General features: G+C 53.8%; 1 protein-coding gene across 1 annotated transcript in view; it reads right to left on the bottom strand.

Annotated features, from left to right (window-relative positions):
* LOC146838953 (vomeronasal type-2 receptor 26-like) overlaps window positions 1-22,038 on the bottom strand; it is a 313,043-nt gene that overhangs the window by 69,039 nt on the left and 221,966 nt on the right. Inside the window, exon 3 of the mRNA XM_085600196.1 lies at window positions 17,090-17,213. Within this exon, the coding sequence (XP_085456322.1) occupies window positions 17,090-17,213 (124 nt within the window). The remainder of the gene's footprint in view (window positions 1-17,089; window positions 17,214-22,038) is intronic.

Genomic DNA, 22,038 nt, shown 5'->3' with positions numbered 1-22,038 from the left:
ATCCGCTGTACTCCACCATCAGCATGAGTTGGGCAACAGGAAGATTCGCCCCTTGGATGCCAGATTCAGCCTGTGATAGAGTGGGAAGTGCCTACTACCCAGACTGGTGAGTGCCTTTTTAGGACTCACCAGTATAGTTGCCCCATTGACTGCTTTGACCTCTAAGAAGCAGCCCACAAAAGGGATATGGACTGCAGAAAACATTTAAGGAACTGAAGAAGGCACTATGCGCTGCAGCTGTAATGAAAGCATCTGCCTACATTGTAGAGATGCGTGTCTCAAAGGACCTGCAACGGTGTTAGCTCAACTGGATGACTAAGGTAGAGAGTGTCCGGTAGCATATATTAGTAGGAGGTTAACCCCAGAGGACTGAGCAGGGGGGCTATTGAGAAGGAGTGCTTTGCCAGGGCGTAGGCCTCGCGCAAGTTCCCTCTTATTTGTTTGGCTCTACGTTTGTTGTGCATACCAATCAAAAGCCACTGAAATGCCTAATGATTCTGAAGGGAGAGATTACCAAGTTGCTGAGAAAGTCTATTTATTTGCAACAGTTACACCCTGTGCTGGGGCACAGAGCCGTATTGAGCAGTGAGAATGCTGAGGGACTTTCCTGCCAGTTTTACCGACCAGATCACCCGACCTCTCCTGGTTAGGAGTTGTTTCGGGATGTTCTGATCTGAGAGGTGCGTCTGTTGGGATACAAGAGTCCTCTGCATGGCAATGGGCGCGCACCCCTGCACTGAGGACCCAACTGTCCTGATGACTGGATCCCAAATGCTGATTTTTGTTGTCATAGGCAAACAAGAATGATGAGCGTTTGCCATGACATAGGCCTGAAGTAAGCAAAGAAGCTCCTGAATGAGTAATTTACATTGAACATTGTTAACGTTTTAAATCAGTCTATGTGGTCGGTATCAAATGAATCCACCCACTAACAACCTTGAAATAACTCCAGCGAATCAATCCGTATAATGAGGCGTACTCTAAGTAGATTATCAAAACTACATTTATACAATATAGATATATGTCAACATTCATTGAATGATCGTGAAGGGCTGTAAAAGCAATCCTTGGTGACATGTTAATCCTCCCAAACAATGCATGTCTCTTAAACCTTAATTTATTCAGAGATGAATGTCCATTAAAATTAAGGTGGTTTAAATACTGGTAAGAGTGGTGGATGCGTCACCAACGTTTCGGTCTCTTAAGGCTAAAGAGTCCGCAAGACCCCCTTCAGGATAAAGTGTCAAAGTGTGCCAAGAGTGCCCTTGAGTTCCTGTGGCCCTCTGAAAGGGGCTCTGACAACCTGTAATGCAATCGGAAGCCTCAGCACTCTTGACACATACAACTTGTATAGAACTGATAATTTATTCACAGACCTAGTGGCAAAATACCGTGGAAGAACACAGGATTCATACAACTTTAGACACTGTGAATTTGTAATGCTGTCTGTCCAGAGGTGACTTTGGAGACAGCTATTTGTTGGATAGGTAAACAAAGAAAAACTATTTTCTTGACTTAGATAGATTTGAACTGAAAATCATAACATGTTCTGTAACAAATATAGGCGACAGTGCATATGCTTTAAGACCTCGTAAATTTGTGCATGCGCTCTCAGTCAAAGAAGGTATACTGTAGCTCAAGCATGCACACATTCAGTGACTGATCATACACATGGCTTTTTTTAAAGCAGACTTTGTTATCTGCCCAAGAGAAGAGGAGCTCTCTTTTACACACCACAGAGTGCATGCAAAATTGCAGCCTGATGTGCTACCTTGGACAACAGTGCTACTAAGCATGGTCTTTTCATAGTAGGGCATGAGGCCAGCTCTGGTGCAGAATGCACCAATGACTGTAGAGGCAAAGCAAGCAGGGCTGAAATCACAGAGTACCATAGCTGAGGTCAGAACCTTACCTTTTATTTTCTTATTATTGCCAAGACCAGTGCGCCCTGTGAGACAGAGTAGAGTGTTGGCTGGAGTCAGATCCAGAGGGGAACCATGTCAGGCACACTCCCTTTTCAAGGTGTGAGGAAGCGGCTGCTGCACTGATCGCGTGACAATGTCACACTATTGTTTCCTGATTTCACTTTTGCTGCAACGTGCAACCCCTGTGGCGTTTCCTCTTTCTTACATCCTTTAACAGATGCATCTTTCAGAGGCTACAGTGACTTCTAGAGAAGATTTACAGACGAGTGTGTCATTGGTCACCATACACTCTTCCACTAATATCTCCAGCTCAATATCTCTAAACTTGTGTTCTCTCTTTCGCCCATCGTTCTCGCTCTTGAGATCCTTTCTGAAACTTTGTGAGCTCCCTGCATAAATCGCAGCAGCTCAGCACAGACCTCCTGTTATGCTGCAGATGTGGCTCTTTTGCTGGTTATGATTTCATTACACTGAGATACTTCCTTTGGTTCGATTTTCAAAATAGGGAATCACAATTTGTGACTATTACCGATTCGCAATTTGTGATTCGCTATTTGAAATACCAAACAATGGGCCACATGCATCAAGCTTTTTTCCAGTCGCAAATGGGCCGATTCAAGGAATCGGCCCGTTTGCGACTCGGAAAAGCCCTTCTCTGATGCAGGAACCCATTTCCATTTGCCAATTAGGTAATTACAACTTTTTGCGATTACCTAAATTGCAAATGCATTTAGGGAATCGCAGTTTGCGATTCCCTAAAGGCGATGCAGCAAACATTTCCTAAATGCAAACTGTTGGAAAGGCGTTCGCCGGAGGGGGGTTCGAACACGTCTTGCCCACCCCTTTGACCCACCTCTCCTAAGTAGGTCGAACCATACACTACGAACAGAGTGACACCACACGTATTCTTTGTAGGACGATAGGTTCTTTTATCGAGGATTTCAAGGGATCTTTATGATCCAAGGTGCAAGCAGTACAGCAGTGGCACAAGGTACCACAAATCGGTCGTGGGGAATGGGGGTAGCGGGACAGTCTTTCAAGATAGCTCACAATCCTCGAGCTGGAGGGTGTCGTGTCTCTGGGCGATCTCTTACAGAGTCGTCCTCAAGGGGAGCGCCGCGAGTCTCTCAGCAGGCACAGATGGTCGGGGTTCGGGAGCCGCGATTCCGTCAGCAAGGCTCAGATGGTTCAATAGCGAGAGGCCGCGAGTCACTCAGCAGGCCCAGGTGACTTCAGCGTTCAGGAGCCGCGACAGCGTCAGCAGGCTTGGATGGTTCCAGGTCTTCTCTGCATTTGTTCCTCCGGCACCCCTTGTTATACTCCGCTTGCTCTTTGAAGTCCGGGGCCCTCGCAGAGGGGGGACTGGGGTGACGGAGGGGGTTCGGCGGGATTTCCTGCCGCTCACTTCTTTGGTCTTTTCAGGTGGGTCTGGGAGGGACCCCAGACGCTCGGCAGGGGAGGCGCCTGCTCCCCAGGGGCCTGGTGGCCGATCGAGTCTTCCCGGGGAAGACGACCCGAGGTGTGACTGGGCTGGCGCCTCTGGGTCTGGCTCGAGGGTTCCCGCTCCCTCGGTCGGACATGCGTGGTAGGTTGTCGAGTCTGTCAGGCCTCTGGCCGGCCCTCAGATCTGGGTGGCTGGGGCGGCCGGAGTCGGAGATGTCGTGTCTTGAGGGTGGTTGCAGGGTGGCTGGATGATTGGGAGGGCAACGCCGTGAGGCCGGTCTCACACGCGTCCCCCCCAGCTGAAAGGCGTGGAGAACTACCCATCCACTGGGGGGTTCTCCTCGCCGAAGCGGAAGAACCGGGACAGGCCGTCGGCGTTGGCATGATCCGTCCCGGGGCGATGTTCGACAGTGAAGTCCATCCCTTGGAGAGAGATGGACCATCGTAGTAGCTTGGGGTTCTCCCCCCTCATCTGCATTAGCCACCGCAAGGGCCGGTGGTCCGTCTGCACTCGGAAATGGGTTCCGAACAAGTAGGGCCGTAGTTTCTTGAGGGCCCAGACTACGGCGAAGGTCTCTCGTTCTATGGTACTCCAACGCTGTTCTCGAGGCAGCAGCCTTCGGCTGATGAAGGCTATGGGCTGATCGATGCCCTTGTTGTCGAACTGCGAGAGGACGGCCCGATGCCGTGTTCGGATGCGTCGGTCTGGACCACAAACTCTTGGGAGTAGTCGGGGGCCTTGAGTACGGGGGCGGTGCACATGGCTGTTTTCAAGGCGTCGAACGCCTGCTGGCACTGGGTGGACCACTGCACCTTCTTCGGGAGCTTTTTGGAGGTCAACTCCGTGAGGGGCCCGCGATACTACCATAGTTTTTAATGAACCTCCGGTAGTACCCTGTAAGGCCCAGGAAGGCCCGGACCTCCGTTTGCGTGGTGGGGGGCTCCCAAGACTTGATGGCGTCGATCTTCGGTTGGAGGGGGGCGACCTGGCCGTTGCCCACCTGATGCCCCAGGTAGACCACGGAGCCTTGCCCGAGCTGGCATTTGCTGGCCTTCACTGTTAGGCCGGCTTGGCGCAGGGCCATTAGTACTTGTCAGAGGTGCTGGAGATGCTCGTGCCATTGAGAGCTGAATACGGCGATGTCATCAAGGTACGCTGCGCTGAACTCCTCGAGTCCGGCCAGGACCTTGTTCACCAACCGCTGGAACGTGGCTGGGGCGTTCTTCATCCCGAACGGCATGACCCTGAAGCGGTAGTGTCCATCTGGTGTGGAGAAGGTAGAGCGTTCTTTCGCTCCCTCCGTGAGAGCAATCTGCCAGTATCCGCAGGTCAGGTCGAAAGTGCTGAGGAACCGGGCGGCCCCAAGGCGGTCGATGAGCTCGTCGGCGCGGGGAATAGGGTGAGCGTCTGCTCGGGTGACCGCATTGAGCCCCCGGTAGTCCACACAGAATCTTAGTTCGGGGGCGACCCCAGGGGAAGCCGCCTTCGGGACCAGAACCACCGGGCTGGCCCAGGGGCTGTCGGAGGGTTCGATTACTCCAAGGGTGAGCATCTTCTGTACCTCGGTCTTGATGCAGGTGCGGACCCGGTCAGGCACCCGGTAGGCTCGGTGTCTCACAGGCGGGCTGTCGCCGGTGTCCACGTCGTGGACACACCAGTCGGTGACCCTTGGAATGAGGGAGAAGAGGTCTGCGAATTGTCTGAGCAGCTGGCGGCAGTCGTCGGACTGTTGGGGAGTGAGGGTGGTTGAAAGTCTCACTCCCTCCACGGAACCATCCAGGTCTTTAGCGCACAGGGGATCGGGCAGGGGTTCGGTGTCTTCTTCCGCCCCATCATCGGTGGCCAGTAGCAAGCTTAGTTCCGTTCTCACAAAGTGGGGCTTGAGACGGTTCACGTGGAGGACCCGGAGGGGGTTCCGTGGGGACTGTACATCGACCAGGTACGTGACCTGACTCTTCCGCTCGATCACCTTGAAGGGACCAGTCCATTTGTCTTGTAGGGCGCAGGGCTTCACCGGGGCCATGACCCAAACCTGCTGGCCCGGCTGGAACTCGACCAGGGTTGCGTTCTGGTCATACCAGCGCTTCATTTCTTCTTGGCTGGCCTCGAGGTTAGCCTCTGCGAGTTCTCTGAACTTCCTCGTCTGGTTGAGGAGCGCCAGGATGTAGCGGAACACATCAGGGGGTGTCCCCCGGGGGCTTGTCTCCCAGCCCTCTTTGACCAGGCTCAGGGGCCCTCGGACGGGGTGTCCGTATAGCAGTTCGAAAGGGCTGAACCCCAGAGACTTTTGGGGAACTTCTCGGTACGCGAACAGGAGGCAAGGGAGGAGGACGTCCCATTTTCGGCGCAGGGGCTCTTCGAGGCCCAGGATCATTCCCTTCAGGGTTCGGTTGAAGCGTTCCACTAGGCCGTTGCCCTGGGGGTGGTAGGGGGTCGTGAACTTATATGTGACTCTGCACTGCTGCCACAGGGACTTCATGTAGCGGGAAAGGAAGTTAGTGCCGCGATCACTCACAACCTCGCGGGGAAATCCGACACGGGAGAAGATCCCCATGAGAGCCCGGCCCACCACGGGAGCCCTCACGGTGCGGAGGGGAATGGCCTCGGGGTAGCGGGTGGCATGGTCCACCAGGACAAGGATGAAGCGGTGGCCCTGGGCGGTCTTTGGATCCAGGGGTCCCACTATGTCGATGCCGACCCGCTCGAATGGGGTACCCACAACGGGGAACGGTTGTAAGGGAGCTTTGCGTTTTCCGCCACTCTTCCCACTGCCCTGGCATGTGAGGCAGGATTTGCAGTGTACTTCTACATTCGCTCGCATCTTGGGCCAATAGAAGTGGGTAACCAATCGCTGATATGTTTTGTCTTGGCCTAAGTGTCCTGCCAAGGGTACATCGTGGGCCAGGCCCAGGAGGAGGCTTCGGAAACGCAGTGGTACCACCAGTACTCGGGCTGCGCCTAGCTCGGCGGACTTTTGTTCGCTGTATAGGAGGCCATTGTCCCAATAGATCCAATGGGTTCCGGTTCGGTCACCGGCGGCCTGGGCTTCGGCTTGTTGTCTGAGCCCCACGAGGGAGGGGCAGGTGGCCTGTTCCTGGCAGAACTCCTCATGGGAGGGCCCTCCCTCACAGCGCCATTGGGCCATCTCGGGCAGTTCTTCGAGCTCAGTCAGGGCCTCAGGGGCGGAAGGTTCCGGCCCTTCTCCCGGGTTAGTGTCTTCTTCTCCCGCCGAAGGAGGGTTGTCCACTTCTGGTAGGGTGTCCCGGTTCTCAGGGACAGTGTTCGGTGGGAGGGCCTCACCGCCCTCGGAGAGAGGCAATCGCGCGGTCATGGAGCGCGTGGTGGCGCAGACCCATTCGGGTAGGCCCATCATCTCCAGATGGGCTCTTCGTTCTACTTGCCCCCACGGGGAACTCTCCAGGTCGTTGCCCAGGAGGCAGTCTACGGGCTGTGATGTTCGGACCGCTACCTTCAATTCTCCGGAGACCCCTCCCCACTCGAAAGGCACCAGCGCCATCTGGCAGAGGCTCTCAGAATTGTCGGAGGATACGACCGGACAGAGGGCACCGGTCAGGATCTGGTCTTCTGAAATTAGGCTGCGGTGGACCGCGGTGACACTCGCCCCGGTGTCGCGGAGGCCCTCGACTCGGTGGCCGTTGATGGTCACCTGCTGTCGGTATTTCTTTGTGTTGGCGGGCAAGGGTGTCCCGGGGACCATTTCTCGATCCCCAAGGGAGACCTGGGCCATGGCCGCTGGTTCCCATTCTTCGGAGTCCTCCATCTCTTCCCCCAGAGCCACGGAGGCCATCTGCCGGGCCGGGGGGTTGGTCGTTGCGGTTCGCTGATACTGGGGACACTGGGGGTCCTTGGCGTAGTGTCCGGGCTGTTGGCAGCGGAAGCAGGTGATCCTAGCTCGTGGACCTAGCCGTCCTGGGGCTCCGGTGCTTGCTGGGGACGGGGCTGAACCTGCCGCTGGTGGGCTGCTGGGGGGGCTGTTTGAGGACCCCCCGGGGAAGTCTCTTGGTCGGCCGTGGTTTCCTCCGCCCCTCTGGCGGGGGGGGCCTTGACTGTGGCAGCCGTAGTCCCCCACGGGGCCCCGGGTGGCCCGGGTATTCACCCAACGATCAGCCTCAGCGGCCAGCTTCCGAGGGTCGGTGAGTTTACTGTCCAGGAGATGTTGGCGCAGTTCTACAAAGCAATTGGCCGCTAAATGTTCCCAGGCAATCAGATCAAACAGTTCTTCGAAGGTGGAGACCTTGCTGCCCTTGATCCACCCGTCCAAGGCTCGGCTGTAAAAGTTCACGTATTCTACCCACGTGGTGCCCGGTATTTTCTTGCAATCTCGGAACTGTTGTCGGTACATTTCGGGGGTGAGTCCATACCGGCCCACGAGGGCTTCCTTCATGTGGCTGTAGGAGTTCATGACCGTGGAGGGCAGATCTAGCAGGGTGTCTCTTCCTTCGCTTAAGAACCGGCCCCATAGGCCAGCCCCCCAATCCTTCTGCGGGACTCGGTGAGAGGTCATGGCGACTTCGTAGGCCTTAAACCACTGCTGGATATCGTCGTTCTTGTAATACTCCTTTACCACATCCTTGGGGATGTGGACTTTAGTTTCCCCGGTGGGAGCGGACGGTGGATTCCCGGGCGGCTGTGACTTTTCGTTTTTAGCCCGCCACTCGATCTCCTTCAGGCTGCGTTCATGTTCTAGCTGGAGTTTTTTCTCGTCGTGCTCTCTTTGGCGTCTCTTCTCCTCGAGTTCCCCTTGTAGCCGTAACTGCTCGACGGCCAACTTTTTCTCTGCCAGTTTTATTTCTCCCTCGATTTTTAGCTTTGCCAGTTCAAGTTTGTGGTTGCGGCTTCTCTCTCGGTCCGCTAGCTCCTCGGGGGACAGGTTCCCCTCTGGCCCGTTGTTTCTCACCGGGATGCTTGGTGGTTCATGGGCAGAGTCTTCTTCCGTTTGGGTCGGGGGCGCCCCCGTCTCGACCCAGGTTTTCAGTACTTTCTGGAAGTCTTCCTTTGTGCTTAATCCGGTGGTAGCGATGCCAAGGTCCTTGCAAAACTGTTTTAATTCTCTATGTGTGTAATAGTCCAATTGATCCACTCGGAACGGTGAGCTTATCTCGGTACCTGCGGCACCCAGGGAGGTTTCTCCTTCCATCTCTGTTTGGTAGTGCGTCAGTCGTTCACTGCACGCTCTCTTTCGGTGTCGGCTCGGATCCCGTCGTCTGCCACCAAATGTTGGAAAGGCGTTCGCCGGAGGGGGGTTCGAACACGTCTTGCCCACCCCTTTGACTCACCTCTCCTAAGTAGGCCGAACCAGGCGCGCACACCCTGAGCTTACACTACGAACAGAGTGACACCACACGTATTCTTTGTAGGATGATAGGTTCTTTTATCGAGGATTTCAAGGGATCTTTATGATCCAAGGTGCAAGCAGTACAGCAGTGGCATAAGGTACCACAAATCGGTCGTGGGGAATGGGGGTAGCAGGACAGTCTTTCAAGATAGTGTCTCTGCGAAATACCCTGCGGATAGCTCACAATCCTCGAGCTGGAGGGTGTCGTGTCTCTGGGCGATCTCTTACCGAGTCGTCCTCAAGGGGAGCGCCGCGAGTCTCTCAGCAGGCACAGATGGTCGGGGTTCGGGAGCCGCGATTCCGTCAGCAAGGCTCAGATGGTTCAATAGCTGGGGGCCGCGAGTCACTCAGCAGGCCCAGGTGGTTGAGTGTTCGGGAGCCGCGACCTCGTCAGCAGGGCTCAGATGGTTCAATAGCGAGAGGCCGCGAGTCACTCAGCAGGCCCAGGTGACTTCAGCGTTCAGGAGCCGCGACAGCGTCAGCAGGCTCGGATGGTTCCAGGTCTTCTCTGTATTTGTTCCTCCGGCACCCCTTGTTATACTCCGCTTGCTCTTTGAAGTCCAGGGCCCTTGCAGAGGGGGGACTGGGGTGACGGAGGGGGTTCGGCGGGATTTCCTGCCGCTCACTTTTTTGGTCTTTTCAGGTGGGTCTGGGAGGGACCCCAGACGCTTGGCAGGGGAGGCGCCTGCTCCCCAGGGGCCTGGTTGCCGATCGAGTCTTCCCGGGGAAGGCGACCCGAGGTGTGACTGGGCTGGCGCCTCTGGGTCTGGCTCGAGGGTTCCCGCTCCCTCGGTCGGACATGCGTGGTAGGTTGTCGAGTCTGTCAGGGCTCTGGCCGGCCCTCGGATCTGGGTGGCTGGGGCGGCCGGAGTCGGAGATGTCGTGTCTTGAGGGTGGTTGCAGGGTGGCTGGATGATTGGGAGGGCAACGCCGTGAGGCCGGTCTCACACAAACTGTGCATTTAGGAAACACTAATTAACATCAACTTCATGTTGAAGGTAATTTGCTCATTCTTTGAAAAATGCTCAAAAGTGCATTTTTCAAAGTGACATGTGGCGAACACACATGCCCTTAGGGCATGTCACTGCCCCACATGTGCACACTTACCTTTTTAGGGGCGGTGCATCAGGGGAGCCTTAGGCCCCTTGGCACCCTTGGAATTGCATTTGCAATTTCCCAATTACCAATTTGGTAATCACAATTTGCGAATGCAATGCCATTTATTCCTATGGACCTGTAGGCCCATAGGAATAAATGGAGTAACATTACCTAATAGCGATTCGCAATTTGCTAATAACTAATAGTTAATGTTGAGGAATCACAATTTATTTTGAGATTCCTACATGCATAAGGATTTGTGATTCCCAAATAGCGATTCCTTAAAAATCGCTAATTAGGAATCGCAAATCCAAATGTAGATGCATCTGGCAGAACAAGAGATCACAAAATTGTGATTTCTAAACTTTGGTACAGATAGTACATACAATTGTGCAATTCCCCATTTGTGAATCACTATTCTACGCAAATAGGGAATGGCAAAATCCTTTTTTAATACATCTGGCCCAAAACAATACTCCCTGCCATAAGTTAAAATAATATTTCAAGTCACCTTAGAATTCCATGACCTTAAAATGGCAGTCATCCTGTAGTTTTGTTCCTCTATGTGGCCACAGAACAGCTCTGTAATGTGCACTACAAAGAACAGCATCTCATACAAAAAAGACTTAGCAATCCCACCTTTGATTGTAGCACATATTCCCCCCTGTGTCAGAGCTCTGATATTCATACTTTGAAGGGAAAATTAACTCTTGTTTCTATTTCGACTTTCAGACTTGGTTGGAAACAAAGGTGGGAGATCAGAACTGGGAAAGCAAATAACTTTGGCAGAATTAACACTTGTCATATGTTGGAGCCGGCCTCGTGGCGTGGTCCTGTTCCCCCTCGCCAAGCCGCACGAGGTCCCCTGCACCTCGGGTCTCCTCCATTTTGGATTGTACGTGACTCTGCGCACCAGCCTACGTGACCCCGCTCAAACCCGGCCTCGGCCCCAGCCAGCCCCGACATCACGGCACCAACAACTGGCCGGGGGGTACCACGTGAACACTTCCCCACTCCCGGCGGACGGCAGTTTCGATGGGACCCCCAACCGTCCTCCCACACCTAGGTGCGATCGCCTCACAGCTCTCCTGGGCCTGGCGCCTCTCCTGCTGAGCGTCTGGCCGCTCCCGACCCGGCCTCTCCGCCCCCCCCCCTGGGCGCAAGGGTCCGGACATCAAAGGGCTCCAGACCTATATCTGGGGCGACCCTGCAACAGGACCGCAGTTGTATCCCGGAGTCAAGAGCCCTGCTGATCGGATCGCGGCTGACCCTATGGAAAAAGACTCCTCCTGGAACCACGCTCTGAGCCCTGCTGACTACGTCGCGGCTCCACCGTGCTTAAAGACCTTCACGAACCTTTGGGGCCCAGCTGACGCTGTCGCGGCCCGACCTTGCTGAACTTGCCATTAGAGCCCAGCTGACCTCGTCGCGGCTCGACCGAAGCGGACCTACCACCGGAGCCCTGCTGACTGTGTCGCGGCTCGACCCAAGCGGAACTACCACCCGAGCCCTGCAGACACCGTCGCGGCTCTCCACGTCCGAGCTGCTTTGAGACCAGCACCTGCCGCTCCGATCCCCGGAGCCACCTTCGGCCTAACGCAAGATCTGGCGCAGAGCTTCCCCGTACCAGGCTGGTACTAAGACTGTCCCGCTACCCTGTCCCTACAAAGACATTGAGACTCTTTCTGGATCTCTCGATCCCCCTGTAAATATTTCGAATGTGCTACTATTGATAAAATACCTACATAAGCAACTGATACGGAGTCCTGTGTGGTGGTGTTACTGGGCCTAGTACGATCATAGGAGAAAGACCTCTCCTAGGAGGCTTCTCAGCGGCGCTCGGCTATAACTTTGCGTAGGAAGGAGCCCCGGAGTGGGCCCCCTGACTCCCCGGTGGTCCTCCCTCCAACATTTGGTGGCCAGCGACGAGATCCGAGCCAGACGCAATCGTACAGGCAAGTAACGCACCCGCTGCCTAAACCAGACGGAAAAAGAAAGAGAACCATGAACAACCAAGAAACGACCATGGCCGCAACCTTCCAGCAAGAAAGGTTGGAAGAATACACCCACAAAGAATTGAAACAATTCTGCAAGGACAAAGGGATCCCAACCACAGGATTGGGCACCAAGGAAGAAATGCAGAAAGCCCTGAAAGCCTGGGCAGAATCCGAGGCCACTCCACCCCAAGGCGAAGGGACCTCGGCCCGGGACGAAAACCTGCCGCCGACCATGACCCCGGCAGATGGGGGACGAAGCATCCCGGAAGCCGGCCTATCCCACGAAGAAATGCGAGAACGGGAGAGGGCCCGGACACACGAATTGGTACTCGCACGACTCCGGCTGGACGGTGAACTCCTGCTGGCGGAGAAAAAGTTGGCCCTGGAGCAACTACGGCTGCAGGAGGAAATCGAAGAAAAGAAACGGCATCGAGAACTAGAAGAGAAACGGCTAACCCTCGAGCACGAGAGGGGCCTCAAGGAACTCGAACTGAAATCCAAAACGGGGGAGACCAGCACCCCCGGTCCCAGGACGCTCTGCCGCTAACCGAGCCAAAGGTTCATATCCCCAAGGATGTTGTCAAGGAGTACTATAAAAACGACGACATCCAGCAATGGTTCCGAGCATACGAGGTAGCCATGACCTCCCATCGGGTACCCCGGAAGGATTGGGGTGCCGGCCTATGGGGGAGGTTCCTCAGCGAGGGCCGGGATACCCTGCTGCAACTCCCCGACGCGGTGATGACCTCGTACGACCACATGAAAGAGGCCCTACTCACCCGCTACGGACTATCAGCCGAGATGTACCGGCAACGCTCCCGGGACTGCAAGAAGCTCCCCGGTACCACATGGGTCGAATACGTGGACTTCTTCAGCAGGGCCTTTGAAGGGTGGATAAGAGGGAGCAAGGTCACCTCGTACAACGAACTGTTCGACCTCATTGTCTGGGAGCACCTCGCCAACAACTGCTTTGTCGAACTAAGGCAACACCTCCTTGACAGCAAACTGACCGAGCCCCGGAAGCTCGCCGCCGAAGCCGACCGATGGGTCAACACCCGGGTCCCCCGGAACCCCGTGGGGGACTACCAACGGAGTACCTTAGAACCTCCTCGCCAGCGGGGCGGAGGAGGAGGGTCCCACCGCAGTCGGGAATTCCCGGCCGGACCGCCCCGAAGCCCGCCACGAGGCTAAGCCGCCAACCACACGTCCCCGTCCCTGGTCCGTAGGGTGACCCCCATCGCCAGGCCGGGACCCCGACCAACAGTGACCTGCTTCGGCTGCCAACAGACAGGCCACTATGCGAGCGACCCGGCCTGCCCCGTGAACCGACGAAACGGGACCGCTGGGCCCCCTCCCCGACAAATAGCCGCCGCAGCCCTGGGGGAAGGAGAAGAAGAGGAGGAGAACCGCGACGTCGGGTCCCCCGAGTGGGAACTGGCTGCCATGTCACTCGTATGCCTGGGCACCCGAGAAATGGTGCCCCGAGCCCTCATCCCGAGCAACACCCAGAAGTACCAGCAGTGGGTCACCATCAATGGGCAACGGGCCGAAGCCCTCCGTGACACTGGGGCCAGTGTGACCGCTGTCCGCTGCCACCTGGTGACCCCCGAACAGATCCTGCCGCATGTCCTATGCCCTGTCCGGACCGCGGACAACACCGAAAGCCTGTGCCGGATGGCCCGGATCCCCTTCGAGTGGGAAGGAGTGTCCGGCACCTTGAAAGTAACTGTCCGCGACGACGCTCCAGTGGACTGCCTCCTGGGGAACGACCTGGAGAGCTCCCCCAGGGCCCAGGTGGAGCGCCGAGAGCATCTGGGGATGCTAGGGCTGCCCGAATGGGCCTGCGCCACCACCCGGTCCATGACCGCCCAACCAGCCGCTGCAGCGGCCCCCGTCGAGCCTGCGGGTCCAGAACTGCCACCCTCCTCCGGCACGGAGGAGCATGACGATGAGGCCGGGCCATCCGAACTTTCCCCCGACGAGGCCGCCTCCCTCAGCGAGATCCCCAAGCTGGCCCCGTGGCGCCACGATGGGGGCCCCACCCGCGAACAGTTCCAACAAGAACAGAAGGCCTGCCCGTCCCTCGAGGGGGCCCGACAGCAAGCGGCCGCCCAGGCCACGGGGGACCCCACGGGAACCCACTGGATCTATTGGGACAATGACTTGTTATATAGCGAACAGAAAGTCGCCGAACTAGGAGCCGGCCATGTGTTGGTGGTTCCCCTCCGATTCCGAGAGTTCCTCCTGAACCTGGCGCATGACGTGCCCCTCGCCGGACACCTCGGGCGAGACAAGACCTACAGCCGCTTGGTGACCCTTTTCTATTGGCCCCGAATGCGGAGAGACGTGGACCACCACTGCCGGTCCTGCCAGACCTGCCAAGCCAGCGGGAAGACTGGGGGTCGAGTCAAGGCCCCCCTCCAACCTTTTCCAGCCGTCCACACCCCGTTCGAACGGGTAGGGATCGACATCGTGGGGCCCCTCGAACCCCGAACCGCCCTGGGCCACCCCTTCATCCTGGTACTGGTCGACCACGCCACCCGATACCCAGAGGCCATCCCTCTCCGAACTGTGACAGCTCCAGTGGTGGGCCGGGCCACCTACAAGTTCACCACCCCTTACCACCCCCAGGGGAATGGACTGGTCGAGCGGTTCAACAGAACCTTGAAAGGAATGATCCAGGGCCTGGAAGAACCCCTGAGGAGGAGATGGGACATCCTGCTGCCATGCCTCCTGTTCGCCTATCGAGAGGTTCCACAGAAATCCCTGGGCTTCAGCTCCTTCGAACTGTTGTATGGGCACCCCGTCCGAGGGCCCCTCAGCCTGGTCAAAGAGGGCTGGGAGGCGAGCGTCCAAGATGCCCCCCCCCCCGGCAGAAGCCAACCTCGAAGCCAGCCAAGAAGACATGAAACGCTGGTATGACGAAAATGCCTCGACCATCGAGTTCAAGCCGGGCCAGCAAGTCTGGGTCATGTCGCCCGGGAACCCCTGCGCCCTTCAGGACAAATGGACCGGGCCCTTCAAGGTGGTTGAGAAAAAGAGCCCGGTCACCTACTTGGTCGACATGGAGGCCCCAAGGAACCCCCTCCGGGTCCTACACGCCAACCGGCTTAAACCCCACTTTGCCCGTACCGAACTGAGCCTGCTGCTGGCTACCGACGATGGGGGCGAAAGCGACTCCGAGCCCCTACCCGACCCCCTGGGGTCCTCGGACCAAGACGGCTCCGTGGAGGGCATCAAACTCTCCACCACCCTAACCCCGGAACAACGCCATGACTGCCGGCAGCTGCTGCAACCCTTCGCTGCCCTCTTCTCTCTCACGCCCGGGGTGACCCCCTGGTGCGTCCACGACGTGGATACCGGGGATAGCCCCCCTGTGCGACACCGCGCCTACAGAGGGCCCGACCAGGTCCAAGCCTGCATACAAACGGAGGTCTCCAAGATGCTCGCCCTCGGAGTCATCGAGCCATCCGACAGCCCGTGGGCCAGCCCCGTGGTCTTGGTGCCGAAGGCCGCCGCCCCCGGCACCCCCCGGAACTCCGATTTTGTGTGGACTACAGGGGCCTAAACGCAGTCACCAAGACCGATGCCCACCCCCTGCCACGGGCAGACGAGCTGATCGACCGCTTAGGGGCCGCCCGCTACCTAAGCACTTTTGATCTCACCGCTGGGTACTGGCAGATCAGGCTCACCCCCGGCGCCCAGGAACGATCTGCCTTCTCCACCCCCGATGGGCACTACCACTTTCGGGTGATGCCCTTCGGCATGAAGAACGCCCCAGCGACCTTCCAGAGACTGGTGAACAAGGTCCTGGCTGGACTAGAAGCCTTCAGCGCGGCCTACTTAGACGACATTGCAGTCTTCAGCAACCACTGGGCCGCGCACCTAGGACACCTCAGAGAAGTCCTGGCCGCTCTCCAGCGGGCCGGGCTCACGATTAAGGCCAGCAAGTGCCAGATCGGTCAAGGATCAGTGACCTATCTGGGCCATCAGGTGGGGAGTGGCCAGGTGGCGCCCCTCCAGTTGAAGGTCGATGCCATCCAGGCGTGGGAGCCCCCCGCCACCCAAACAGCTGTCCGGGCCTTCTTAGGCCTCACGGGCTACTACCGGCGATTTATCAAAGACTATGGCAGTATTGTGGGCCCCCTCACGGAGCTCACTTCCAAAAAGCAGCCCAAGACGGTGCACTGGACACCCCGCTGTCAGACCGCTTTCGAAACCCTCAAGGCGGCAATGTGCGCTGCCCCTGTACTACAGGCCCCTGACTACGGCAAGGAATTCGTGGTTCAGACAGATGCCTCGGAGTACGGGGTTGGGGCGGTCCTCTCCCAGATGGACACCGAGGGCTTCGACAGACCTGTGGCCTTCATCAGCCACCGACTGCTGCCCCGAGAACAGAGGTGGAGCACCATCGAGCGGGAGGCCCTGCTGACGCTGTCGCGGCCTGACCTTGCTGAACTTGCCATCTGAGCCCAGCTGACCTCGTCGCGGCTCGACCGAAGCGGACCTACCACCGGAGCCCTGCTGACTGTGTCGCGGCTCGACCCAAGGGGAACTACCACCCGAGCCCTGCAGACACCGTCGCGGCTCTCCACGTCCGAGCTGCTTTGAGACCAGCACCTGCCGCTCCGATCCCCGGAGCCACCTTCGGCCTAACGCAAGATCTGGCGCAGAGCTTCCCCGTACCAGGCTGGTACTAAGACTGTCCCGCTACCCTGTCGCTACAAAGACATTGAGACTCTTTCTGGATCTCTCGATCCCCCTGTAAATATTTCGAATGTGCTACTATTGATAAAATACCTAGAGAAGCAACTGATACGGAGTCCTGTGTGGTGGTGTTACTGGGCCTAGTACGATCATAGGAGAAAGACCTCTACTAGGAGGCTTCTCAGCGGCGCTCGGCTATAACCTTGCGGTAGGAAGGAGCCCCGGAGTGGGGCCCCTGACTCCCCGGTGGTCCTCCCTCCAACATCATAGCAGTTATAAACTCATTACATATAATCTGTGGCTGGTACTATGCAAGAGAACTTAAATCTATTAAGATATTGAAAATGATCATGTTCCTGGGGCAAAGACCCAAATTAGGTCAATGACTGAGAAGAATATGAAGTGGTATACAGAAAACATCCGAGATCAGACTGGTGCAATCACTTTTCAAAACATACCATTATTTATTTATTATTTAGCCACATAACTGCTATCAAGCCTTACGAAGATATATTTGCCAATGATGTGCCCATTCTGAAGCATATGTTGGTTGATTACCTACCACTTGAGTTGGTGATTTCTCCCTCCGGGCAGCGGGTGCAGTCATAACAGCAGATTGGCCCCGCCTTCCAAGGAACCTTTCTGTATCCAACAGGACAGCTCTCAGTGCACACAGAGCGAGGGATCTGAGGAGCGGAAGACAAAGAGTTAATGCAGTAAAACCATCAGCGCACTCTGCTGCTGTACCTGGAAGGACTGCTTTGCTGCATGGACCCTGCCGTGAACCCTCAGAGGCCAAAGAGTTAAGGCAATAAAACCATATGTGATCATTACAGGAAGACACAAAAGACATGTGATAAGAGGCCGATTGATATGAGGAGAAAGAGAGAAACAGCATGTGTACTAAAACAGCAAGGAATCTGAGAAACACGGTACAAAAGACATGCCATGTGAGGGACGAGGAAGAAATGAAAAAGGATGTGTGAGAAATTGGATTTTTGGTTCACTGGGGTGTGTGTGCTGGCCAAGCAACATCCACAATCTGTTGCAGGGTGAACCACAAAAAGTGATTAAATTAACCTGCACTTAACCCTGGGTACCTTGGCACAGAAAACAGTCAGGCTTAACTTAGAGGCAGTATGTAAAGTATTTATGCAGGAAACAAACAGGAATTAAATGAAAACACGACATAAAACAAATCCAAAACCACTTTGAAAAAAAGGAGTACATTTTAATAAATTATTTGACACCAAAACGACAAAAATCTAATCAGTTGTACATGAGTTATCAATTTCTAAATTTTAAGGTTCAAAATAGCGCATAAAACACCAAAGACCCAACCACGGCATGTGGTTGTGCTAGACTGAGTCAAAGTTGAAAGTTAAGGCCCACTGCATTTGAGCTCAGTTCAGATATAACAACTTGATTAGGCCCCGTCAGCGTCTACCTTTGGCTTTCTGGGGAAAAATGGCTGTTAAGGTAGGAGTTCAGAGGGGCAAGTCTGAAGGAGTATTCGAGAAGGGAGAGTCTTTATCGGATATCTGTGGAGTGAAGTCCCTGTGAAGATTTTTATCTGCGGACGTATTTGCTGAAATGGAAGTCGAAAACCTCCTGCAGGATAAGGCAGAAGACTGTAACAGAAGGCAGTTCCATGAGGTTGGATACCCCTTTGGCGAAGGACTGCTGAAACTGATTTGCTTCCGGGGAGACGAACGTTGAGAGAGAAGCAGCAAAGTCAATCTCACCAGTGATGCACCTCATGCGGATAGGGGAACAGGTTGGTTCCAGCCTCCTCCTGGTTCTCAGAGCATTTTTTGGCCAAATTTTGTCTAATTCCTCAGTTTTGAACATTAGCTATCTGGGCACCTTTAGCATCACAACCAAGGGTGCTGGAGCAGATGGAGACCTCTTGGGGGCTCAGGACTCACCTGGGCTGGGTCCATGTGTGGGTTCAAGATGGTGGGAGCCTGTTATGTCCCTGTGGCTGTGAAGAGGAGGCCATAAAGCTAGCCATTGGAGTCACTTCTGGTAGTCTTGGGTGCAGATGTAGAGCTTAACCACAGGCTGGCCTCTGATGGCTTAAGGCAGGTTCCATGCAGCAATGCAGTCCTCCAGGTACAGCAGCAATCTATCAGAGTGCACAGCAGCTGGCAGTCCTCTGAGAGTCTTTCAGCAGGTCTATTAGGAACTGAAGAGTGGGTCTGAAGGTGATCATTTTATACCCTGTGCCAGTCTCCTGGAAGGTAAGATAAGCTTCTAGAAAGGTTCTTTGAAGTTATTTGAATTTCCTGACTCCCCTACTCTAGCTCCAAGCTGGTTGCAGTGGCAATATAGGGTCATTAGGCCTATTGTGAGGAGACAGGACACAGCCTGCTTGGGTGTAAGTTGGGTTGTGCTCAAATCCACACCCCATCCTGCCATTTGATGACCCATTAAGGCTCAATAATCCCACTATTGCGTGACTGTCTCGGAGGAATTCACAAAGTCTAATGGTCAGCACACCCAGTCATGTGACCCAAGACAGGCTTCAGGCGCAAAGGATAAGGGTAGTTAAATGCCAACTTTATAATGAAAATTCAACTTTACTATTAAAGAGGGGTTATCATTACAATTCCAGTGGTATTAAACATGATATATGTACCTCCTCTCAATTAGGAATTACAGCTTATTAAATGTAATAAGGAACCTCCAATGTTATGCTATGGGAGGGGTATACCTTACAATAGTGAAAAGGGCATGTAAAACTTAAAAGTCCATGTCCTATCTTTTATGTACACAGCACCCTGCCCTATGGGCTACCAAGGCCCAACCTTAGGGGTGAAATATGTAGTAAAAGGGTAGTTTAAGGCTTGGAAAAGAGGTTCAAATACCAAGTCGTCATGGCAATGGGGCACTGCCTTCAGGCTGCAATGGTAGACCCTGGACATGTTATAGAGGGTTACTTAAGTGGGTGGCTTAATAAGTGCTACAGGCCCACTGGTAGCATTACAGTTACAGGCTCTGTGTATATAGTATGTCACTCTATAACAGACTTACAAGTAAATTAAATATGCTAATTAGGTACAGGTACAGGCAAATCAAACCATTATTAGGGGAGTGAGCACAAGCTCTCCAGCACTGGTTAGCAAGTTTGGAAAAAAACAGCGTAAGGCTGACCGGTCTAACAGGATGTATATGATAAGAGTGTGAGGGATCGGAATAGCAAGGGACAAAATATATATGTGATAACACAGACCAAAGGGTATGAGGAAGAAGAGGCAAAGGGTGTACGCAATAACAAAATGAGGGATCACAGAAGGATGACACAAAGAGCCCATGTAATAACAGAGGGAGAAATCTGAGGAACAAGACACAAAAGGTGAATGCAACAATGCAGTGAAGAATCAGTAGAGGAAGAGACAAAGGGCCTTATTAGGATTTTGGTCAGAGTTGCCTCTGAACGACACCGCCTCGGTCTCGAGACCGACCAACCTCCGGTCGGCAGTTCCGACCACCTGATTAAGATGCGACATAGTCACTTTTCTCTATGGGAGTTTGTGTTTGTGGCCATAAATCGGCTGTAATACTGACTCCTATTGAAAAATTGGTGTGTGTGTAAAATCCTACACCCTGTGGCAGGCACCCACGGTGCCTGCCACACAGTGCATGGTTTTACAGGTGGGTACTCTAGGATCCCCTTGACCACCAACCATAGACTGCGGAGGCAAGTGTCCCAGCTAGGGGCCCCAAAAGTCACTTTCCAACAGCCTTTTTGTGTCAGAAATGTCAGCACGAAAAGGCTGTGGGAAACCGACATTGTAATCCTGACGGTGGAAGCGCCAAGCATAGGGGATTATGGTGTGGTTCTGACTGGCAGGAAGACTCCAAGAGCAGCTCAGAACCGAGCCAGAATGACCGGCCGCTGTACGTTCCTTCCGCCAACATCGTAATCGGACCGCAAACCAACCATGTCGTGCGGAACGCTTCTGACCGCGGTTGGAAAGCTTCCGACTAGCAGTCGAAGGCTTTCCAACCGACATGGTAATCAGCTCCAAAGTGTATATATGATAACAAAGTGATAGATCTGAGGGGCAAAGGACAAACGGTGAATCCAAAAACAAAGTGAGAGAGCAGAGGAGGAAAATACACAGGACATATGCAAAAATCAATCATATATCTGAGGAGCAGGACACAAAGGTTGCGTGCAATAACATAGCGTGGGATCATTACAGGAAGAGCAAAGCATATAGGTGATAAAAAACAGTGGGGGGTCCAATGAGCAAGAGGCACAGAGTGAATGCAACAACACAGTGAGGAATCAGAGGAGTAAAAGGCAAAGGATGTCTGATAACAAAGATCAGTTCATATGTAATTATATTTATGATAAGAAAGCGAGGGATCAGAGCAGGAAAAAGACAAAGGATACATGTGATAACACAATGTGGGCATATGAGGAGGAAGAGGCAAACAACAAGTAATAAAAAAACTGAGGGGATTGCAAATAAGGCATATAAGCTGTATGTGATAGTATGGTGATGGATCAGAGGAGGAACAGTTAATGAACATAGGTAATTGAGGTTGTCATCTTTTTCAGGTTGAATACTGGCCATTTTTTTATGTTTTGAGAATCTGGAAGGGCCAGGATTTGGTGAAACCCTCAGTGTTCTTTTTTATCATGACTGTTCTGCATGTGTATTTATACTTTGGACTTTATACAGCTTTTGGAGTGTTTTTTTCTTGTGTATCATGTTTTAAGTTTGAATTGCATTGACAATACTGGCCAGATGACAACTCTATATGAGATAAAAATAGCAAACAATGGTTCAGCACTCGAGATTAGTAATGTATTTTATAAATTGCATATGAAATTCTGCAAACAAATTTTTCATTAACAAACACAGTGATCACTGTGCATATGTATGCAACAGATACACAATGTATATGTCATCATTTTCTTTTTCATTAGTTCTTTATTAATTTTCTTCTTATGAAAAAATACATTAATGAAATGAGAGATAAAATCCAGTAGCCAGCGCGTTTTGTCCACACAGGACTTCTTCAGGGCTACAAAAGATACATACAACACATAAACCAATACTTACAATGTGTACCTATGAAAGAAACAGATCAAAAAGTTAAAAACAAGTCAGATATACTAAATATATTTGCAATGTTGATGCAGACTCCAAAACAGACTGCCACTATAATTCCCATGTGAAATAATAGTACATAAGATAAATAATAATATATGGTTTCTGTTTTATGGAGCTTAAATCTGACATTTTTATTGTTGCTGAAAATTGTAAAAGGCCAGGAAGGTGGCAAAAAGCCCTTTTAAAACCATAATATACTTGCAAACCTGACGTCCCCACCCAAAGTCAGCTCTCGGTGAGGTCACACCGGTCGCACTGCCCTAGAGCTGGCCCTTTTCAAGGGTCCTGTGACCTCAGTGACATAGTCACTGTTGCTCTAGGGTGTGTTGTTTCATGGGCCTGCCCGCAAGACTGGAGGCGAACTTCATGGATTGTGGTG

The sequence above is a fragment of the Triturus cristatus genome, chromosome 4_2, assembly GCF_964204655.1.
Source record: "Triturus cristatus chromosome 4_2, aTriCri1.1, whole genome shotgun sequence".
Lineage (NCBI taxonomy): Eukaryota > Metazoa > Chordata > Amphibia > Caudata > Salamandridae > Triturus > Triturus cristatus.
This window is presented reverse-complemented; position numbering and strand designations above follow the sequence as displayed.